Below are 7,930 nucleotides of genomic sequence, written 5' to 3' on the forward strand. Positions count from 1 at the left end.
ACGTAACAATCTTACCGAAAAATGATTATCAACCACGAAGTCACAAGCCCAACAATCATCATTTGGTTTCCAGTATAAAATTTCTTTGGAATCAATGTTGAAATTTTTTAGCGCGGTTCTGATTTTGACTATGTTTTTCCAGACCCCCGATCTAGATCTGTTGGCAAAAGAAGCATGATGTCTTCCATCCAGACCGTAAATACAATGAATAACTTTCACCCAAAGTGTTGTGTGTTCATTTTTCAACCGCCACATCCATTTAGTTAGTAGAGAAATGTTGAGACTTATAATCCATCCAAGCCCTGTACAACCCACCTTTTTTGGGGTAATAAGTGTTTCCCATGCCACCCAACAAATGCTTTTCTTTTCCAGGTTACTGCTCCATATGAATCTCCTCCTAATTTTCTCAAGGGTCTCAATTATATCGTTTGGAACGGTAAAGATGGACATATAGTAGGTCGGGAGTTTGCCAAGAACTGATTTTGCTAGGGTTAATCTACCTCTGAAGCTAAGTGTTTTTGCTTTCCACTATGAGAGTTTGGATTGAAACTTTTCGACAATTGGTCTCCAAGCATTCTTTAGGTTCATGTTTTCGCCGACAGGGATACCCAGGTAAGTGAATGGCAGGGATGATGGTTCGCATCCAAGAGGAGTCGACCAGTTCGATACTTCAACACCAAATACTCTGGACTTGCTAAAGTTCACTTTCAGCCCGGATGAAACATAAAAACATCTTAAGATTCTCGCTAAGTTGGCAATGTTGCGTCTCGACCATTTACTAATGAATAAAGCATCATCTGCATAAAATAAATGAGATAAACTGATGTTAGCGTTAGGGAATTTTACTCCGTCAAAAACTCCTTTCTCAACCGCATTTTTCATTGCCACATTCAGCCCTTCCATCGCAATGATGAATAAGAAGAGAGACAGCAGGTCGCCATGTCTCACTCCTTTTGTCATTGAGAATTCATTCGTTGGGCAGCCAATAATAATCATTGATGCTCGACCCGATTCCAGACAGTTACGAATCCAATATCTCCATTTATTTCCAAAACCCATCTAATTCATAATTGAGTCCAGATATACCCAATTCACTGAGTCAAAAGCTTTGTTGAATTCCGCTTTAAAAAGAAGCATCTTTCTTCCTTTTGATTTTGCCCACGAACAAAGCTCATTAACCACCAAAGGACCTTCAAGTATATTTCTTCCCTCAACATACATGAACTGGACCTCGTCAATTACACCACCAATGACCTTCTTTAATCGAAGTGCCAACAGTTTTGCAATAATCTTGTATATGGAACCAATTAGGCTGATTGGCCTAAAGTCTCCAAACTGAAGTGGATCTTTCGTCTTGGCGACTCTGGATAAGGATATTAAAGAAGAATTACATCCTCTAGTGATCTTAACCCTACTTCAAAGTATTTAATCATCCCCATAATGTCGCCTTTTAGTAACTCCCATAATTTCTTGAGGAATTTGAAAGTGAATCCATCAGGCCCCGGAGACTTGTCACCACCACACAACCATAATGCATTTATTACTTCGTCCATGGAGAATTATCTCTCTAAGTACGTGGTATCTTCTTCAGAAAGCTTACGAAAACCCTCACTTCGAAAACCCGATCTGACTAGCCAACATTCTCTGTATTTATTTTCAAAGAATCTAGTAGCCTCCTGCTTTATCTTGATTGGGTTGGTCGTCCATGCTCCATTCGTCATAATCCCATGTATGTGATTTTTTCGGTTTCTATTGTTTACATAACCATGAAAAAAACACGTGTTTTCATCTCCCTCGACCTCCCCTTTAATTTTTGCTCTTTGCTTCAAGTCCAGAGCAATAGATCTTGCATGCTCCGCAATTTTAATACCTCCACTTGATGTATCTTCCATTTCTGCGGACGTTAGGACTCTAGATCCCGCTTCCTTTTCGATCTTAGTCATCCTTTTTTTCAAAGAATCAATCACCTTGTTTTCATCATTCATTGCATTAATTCTCCAACACCTAATGGCTTTTTTTTTAAATGTTTCAATTTATTCAAGAGGTATGCATCAGGAGTTCCAAACCCCACGAATTCGGAACATGATTTCCTGATTACTTCTTCAATTCCCTCTTTCGACATCCAAGAGTTATAAAGTTTGAATGGTGGTGGACCGAAATCCTCACCACGAGTCCTCAAAACAATTGGAGAGTGATCAGAGAGATCTCTGTTATCTATCTTCTTAAGTTCCAAATATTGCATGTGACATCAATTTGATCTGATTTATGGAAAGAACAACCATGGTAACCTAGTATTTAATATTTTGATATTTTTAGAAAAAACTACCACAATTTTCAAAACCTGAAATACCTTTTTTAACTTTTAAATCATATTTTTTTTTTGAAATACATACATTGAAATTTATGAGGTGTAAACAATGTATGAGTTTCCAAACAAATTTTTTCTGAAAACAACCTTATAAAAATAAAACAACTTTTTTTGTTATTTTGAAATTTTAAGAATAATTTCACAACTTATAAAAACAATTTCGAGATTACTAATAAAATGTCTTATTAAAATATCTCTACATAAAGAACGTAGATCGGATATTCACAACAAGTTTAACAGTATATATCTTAATTTTAACTGATCATTATAAACTAAAAACAAAACTTTTATCTTTATAGATTAATAAATTTTTTACAAATTTTTAATTAGTCATTACAAATTGAATTATCAATAATGTTTTTTCCCTAACTACATGATTTTCATGAATTTAAATATCATGCATATAAGACCATCCGTTATACCCACCACATATGTGTGTGGTGGATGTCACATCAGTACCATATTCATTACCATTAACCATGGGTTAGCCACCACTTAACATATCACTCCACCTCATTTTTTTATTTAAATTTAATTCAAAAATATATTAAAACACAATAAAAAAAATATATATATTTTTTAAATTAGTTTTTTATTCAACAAAGCATATTTTTTATTCAATAAAACATATTTTTTTAAATTAGTTTTTTATTTAAATTTAATTCACAAACACAATAGAACATGTTTTTTTTAAATTAGTTTTTTATTCAATGAAACAAAGATTACATTAATTTAAAAACATACAACATAAATAAAAAAGATAATAATAAAAAAACATAAAAATGCAACCACAAAGAACTTAAACTAGTTTTTAACTGTTATTTTTAATGACTAGATTTTGGGGACTCTCTCAATTTTCGCCAAGCTTTGATGTGTATAAACGGCGTGTGTTCCGTGTCTTCATATTGGTGCATGGTCACAACAAACGGGTCGCCTTCGTCCACGTTGTTATTAACAAATTTATAAATCTCATTGAATTCAAGGCATTTTACCCTCATGTCGCGAAACTTGGAACATATTTCATCAATATTACGACTTTGACAACCCATTAAATCAAGGAAAACGTTTCCAACTTTTACCCAAAAATTAAGAGATATTTCTGGGTCTTCTGAAACAGCTACTCATGCTAATGTTAAGTTTTCTTCTTTATTTTTTAACAAATTCATTCTTTTAGAAGCCATTGACTTTGAGTTTATGCAGCAAAAGAAGTGTGTGATTGTGAGAAGAAGAGAAAAGAATTGTGTGAGTAAATTGAATGAATGGTGTGGTATTTATAGAAGTGGTTTAATGTTGTTTGAAAAAAAAAAAAGATTTTAAACCCTAAATATGGCCGTTACTCTACACCCAATCACATTTTCCGTTTGCATTCGTTGTCCAAGCCACGACCACGAACCACAACTTGCCACCGGGATGGTATGCACGGTCGTAGTTCGTGCCCAGCTAAACCACAAACTCATCCGTTGCAACTTTACTGCATAATAAAAAAAATATGAATAACATTTTAGTTTGTTTTTGTCTAGCTTATAATTATAAATAGTCCTGTCATCATAATAACATGGTGACTACGTGACTTATGTAATGGAGGATGTGCAGAAACGCACTTGTGGCTTAGTGTTTTTTGATGACTCAGCTCCACGTTCGCAACAATTTATGTATATCCATCTTACACGTGACACTATTCCTGCGGCCCTCGTTCACTAAACTTCCTTTTCCTAAACTGGAAACAAGAACCATCCTTTAATAATTACTTTTTGATATTTTTAATTTATAGGATTTAAATAAAAAGAAAACATATTAGGTACGAATCAGTTCTTTTAAAAAGAAATATCTACATCTTTTCTGTTAAGATTTGTGTCTCTCGGTCCACAATCCAAAAAACATTAAACATAGCATATAAAGCTTTCTTCAACTTATTTCTAGGTGGGAATAGTACTTGTTAAGGTAATTAACTTTTCGGATTTTTCACATGTAAGTAACTATTTTTTTTTGTACACATCTAGGTAACAAACTTTTTAGAACTGTTCACATATGACTATTATGACCTGCTATAGCAGGTTACATCCAGCTACAGCAGATCATAATGGTTATATGTGAACAGTTTCATCAACTTCGTTACCTAGATGTGTACAAAAAAAAATAATTAAACAAAACCAAAAGTAATAGTAAATTACATGAATGGTCCCTATGGTATAGGGGAATTTGTGCATTTGATCCATAACTTATTCTTTTTAACTCGGATACTCTCTACTGTTTATTTTTGTTGCGCGCTTAGTCCCTGTCTTACCTAAAAAGACTATTATGCCCTTATTAATTTATTTTTTTAATTAATTTTCTTATTTATGTTTTTTTTATATGTTTAAAAAAATTAATAGACCCCACATATCTGTATCTCCTCATCGTAAATGTGAAACCACATTTGAGAAATTTAATTTGGGTCCCACCGGTCACCATCTCATCTCACATCCTCTTCAACCTCTATTTTCTTTCAATCTTTAGTGACATGGAAGTCTTCACCATCCTTTTTTTTATCCTTCAACTCTGGCGAACAAACACCATAACCCACAGTCTCTTCACTTTATTGAGTTGTGGTGTTGGTTCGCTGAAGTTGAAGGACCGAAAAAGAATAGATGATGAAGACTTCATTGTCATTAAATATGGAAAAGAAATAAAAGTTTAGGATGATGAAAGATAGAATGGTGAGGAGATACAGATATGTAAGGTCTATTAGTTTTTTTAAACATATAAAAAATACATAAATAAGAAAATTAATTAAAAAAAATTAAATTAATAAGGACACACTAGTTTTTTTTTTTTTTTGGTAAGACATGGACCAAACGAAACAAAACAAAACAGTAGGGACCATCCGAATTAAAAAAAATAAGTTAGGGACCAAACACATAAATTCCCCCAAACCATAGGGACCATTCGTGTAATTTACTCTTACTTTTGGTTTGTTCATATTTGGGTAACTATTTTTCTTTTGTACACATCTAGGTAACGAACTTGTTGAAAGTGTTTACATGTAACCATTATGACCTACTGTAACCAGAGGTAACCTGCTACAGCAGGTCATAATGGTTATATGTGAACAGTTTCAAAAAGTTTGTTACCTAGATGTATAAAAAAAAAGATAGTTACCTACATGTGAACAAACGAAAAGTTAATTACCTTAATTAGTGTTATTCCCTTTCTAGGTCTATCAAATTATGTTTATAACGACGAACGCCCCAGCATAAAAGGGTGGATAATCAAACGATAAACTAGTTCATAAAGATGCTTTATATAGACAGGTCGGTTTTGGAAGTACCGTAAATTACTACCTAAATATTTTTCGTGTTACACAGGAAGTTATTGACAGCGTAGAATCTCTAATTAACAATTTTTTTTCCTGGTTGTAGATTCACATGGATTAAATGGAGAAAAGTTATGCCGAAGTAAAGAGTATCGAGGATTCACGCAACAATGGAATTACATCAAGGTGGAGGGTACTACATGTTAGAAAAAAGGGATGAATAGATTGCTTAGATTCTCTGAAAATCGTGATTCACTATCAAATTGAAGTATTTCGATGGTACAGATCGAACACTCAATTGGATGAAATTCAGAGAATGAAATCTGAGAATGTATATGAAAATGCTCTTCAACATGTACCAGAATATTAACCAAAACACGGATATATCAATCCTGTCTGAAAACTGTCAACAGACAGTTACAAACTGTCATCAAACTACCAAACTGTCATTAAACGGATCTCAGGGAAAAAAGTGTCAACTTTCTAAAATTGAATTTTTGATGCAATTTTTAAAAAAGGGAAAAAATGGTCAACTTTCTAAAAGGGTCAGTTCGATCTCAGCCAGGGGCTGCCACCCCTGGGACCCCGCTCCCAGGGGCCCTGCCCCCGGACCCCCATTCGTTTAGGGGCTTCGCCCCTAAATAGCAACGTATTTTAAATCTTGAAAAAATTGAACAAGTGTGCACTCCTACACCATCCTAACTTGTTCAATATTCAACAAGATCACTTTTGGTCAACAAATTTAATCCTATTACACTTAAATAATATTTGATGATATAAAATCACCAACACTACAATATCTCAAAAAAATTGTTATCTATCTATATATATATATATATATATATATATATATATATATATATATATATCTTTACTATATTATTAAACATATTGCCTATTTCTTGAAATTTAAGAGGTATACCTATTACAACATGGTGTACAATCTTTTTAAGCTTACAATGTAACTCATCGTATCTTTACTCTATCTTAACCCTAACATCCTCGACACAACATCACACGCCGTCAAATCCACATCTATTCTATCTCTCTTCTTACTTGCTTCAGTTTCCGGTGGACCTTCGGTACCACCACCCTCTTCACTCTCCTTTCGCCGCCGCTGCAACCTGTAGAAGGTCACAGGACATCCCTTCATCCATTAAGTGTTATGTGCTCAATCAAATGCTCATCCTTCTACACTGGATGATCGACACCCTACAACTCTACTTTTCTCTACCTCTGTTTCTCCTCTCAAAACCATAATCGCACATGTGTTTGCTCAAGAAAACAATAATGAACATCCAGCTTTTAAAATCCTAATATAGCCACCGTTATCGCCACCCCCTCTATCGCTCATATTCTACCTTGTTTCAAGACGAGAAACCCTAACCCTATCATGTTGTCACCATCAACACCAACGAATATGTTTCTACCTTCTGTCTTAGGCCGCACACCAGTTGAAGCTTAGTCATCTCAGAAGTTAACGAGATTAAAGAGATGTTTTTTGTTCTGGGGATACTTTTAAATTATAGGTAAGATCTTGTTTCCTGATTATTGAACTATTTTTAGTGAATTGTTGGCTATACTCAAATATTTTCTTATTAATTGGAATTTTATTTCATTTTGCACGCCATGTGTTCGATGAAATGTTCAATTCCAAAGCTACAAGAAGCGATGCTTAAACTTGAAGTAACAAAAATGGTAGTTGAGGTATGACTTTAATTCCCTCTTCCTTGATCATCCAAAACAATATCTAAGATTAATGTAACACTTTTCCCCAATGCTAATACATTTTTTGGTAATTTCTATATTATATTTTTCTATTTAAAAGCTTGCTATATGTCTTTTATTCATTTCAACAGGGCTTGATTGTTTGATAATGCCCTTTATGAGTGATCATCAAACCCAAGTGAGGCTGAAATATTTGCTTATTAATTTAATAAATTTTAAAATTAATCGTTATGGCTGGATGAATATTGATCAACTTATTCAAAAGTTGTAAGTGTTGTTCAGCTATTTGATCCATTGCCACGTGTGTATGTTTTTTTAATTGATTCATCTTTTTTGCATCCTGGAGTTGATATTTTCCCTGTTCTTGCTGGAGTTGTTGATGGAAGGAACATTTGGGCTAATGACATTGCTGAATCTATTGGGATTCTAAAGTCTCTTCAGGATGTCGTTGGTAAAAATTTATGGTTTTCTGTAGGAGTCTGGTTATAATGTTTTGACAAATAAATGATCTGTTTTGCATATTTTCATAAGTTTTTGATCTT

The 7,930-nt window shown here is 33.7% G+C and overlaps 1 protein-coding gene and 1 long non-coding RNA gene across 2 annotated transcripts; one reads left to right on the top strand and one right to left on the bottom strand.

The window, feature by feature from the left end:
• Positions 1 to 1,059: 1,059 nt before the first annotated feature.
• On the bottom strand, positions 1,060 to 1,985 carry LOC145039547 (uncharacterized). The gene is made up of 2 exons (XM_078987584.1): positions 1,576 to 1,985; positions 1,060 to 1,363 (listed from the first exon to the last, which is right to left on the bottom strand). The coding sequence occupies exons 1-2, from the start codon at positions 1,983 to 1,985 to the stop codon at positions 1,060 to 1,062; spliced, it is 714 nt and encodes a 237-aa protein (XP_078843710.1).
• A 2,233-nt stretch (positions 1,986 to 4,218) lies between these two features.
• LOC145038720 (uncharacterized) lies at positions 4,219 to 6,016 on the top strand. Its single transcript, XR_013679515.1, has 3 exons — positions 4,219 to 4,309; positions 5,563 to 5,658; positions 5,767 to 6,016. It is a non-coding gene; the product is annotated as an uncharacterized LOC145038720 (long non-coding RNA).
• Positions 6,017 to 7,930: the final 1,914 nt, after the last annotated feature.

The sequence above is a fragment of the Lactuca saligna genome, chromosome 4, assembly GCF_052625555.1.
Source record: "Lactuca saligna cultivar CGN05327 chromosome 4, ASM5262555v1, whole genome shotgun sequence".
Classification (NCBI taxonomy): domain Eukaryota; kingdom Viridiplantae; phylum Streptophyta; class Magnoliopsida; order Asterales; family Asteraceae; genus Lactuca; species Lactuca saligna.

Excerpts from the sequence above, each read along its gene's own strand:
- LOC145039547 (XM_078987584.1), bottom strand. The coding sequence starts at position 1,985 with ATGAATGATGAAAACAAGGTGATTGATTCTTTGAAAAAAAGGATGACT. Across the intron at positions 1,364-1,575 it reads CTTTCTGAAGAAGATACCAC|AGTCGCCAAGACGAAAGATC; the intron begins GTACTTAGAGAG and ends ATCCTTATCCAG.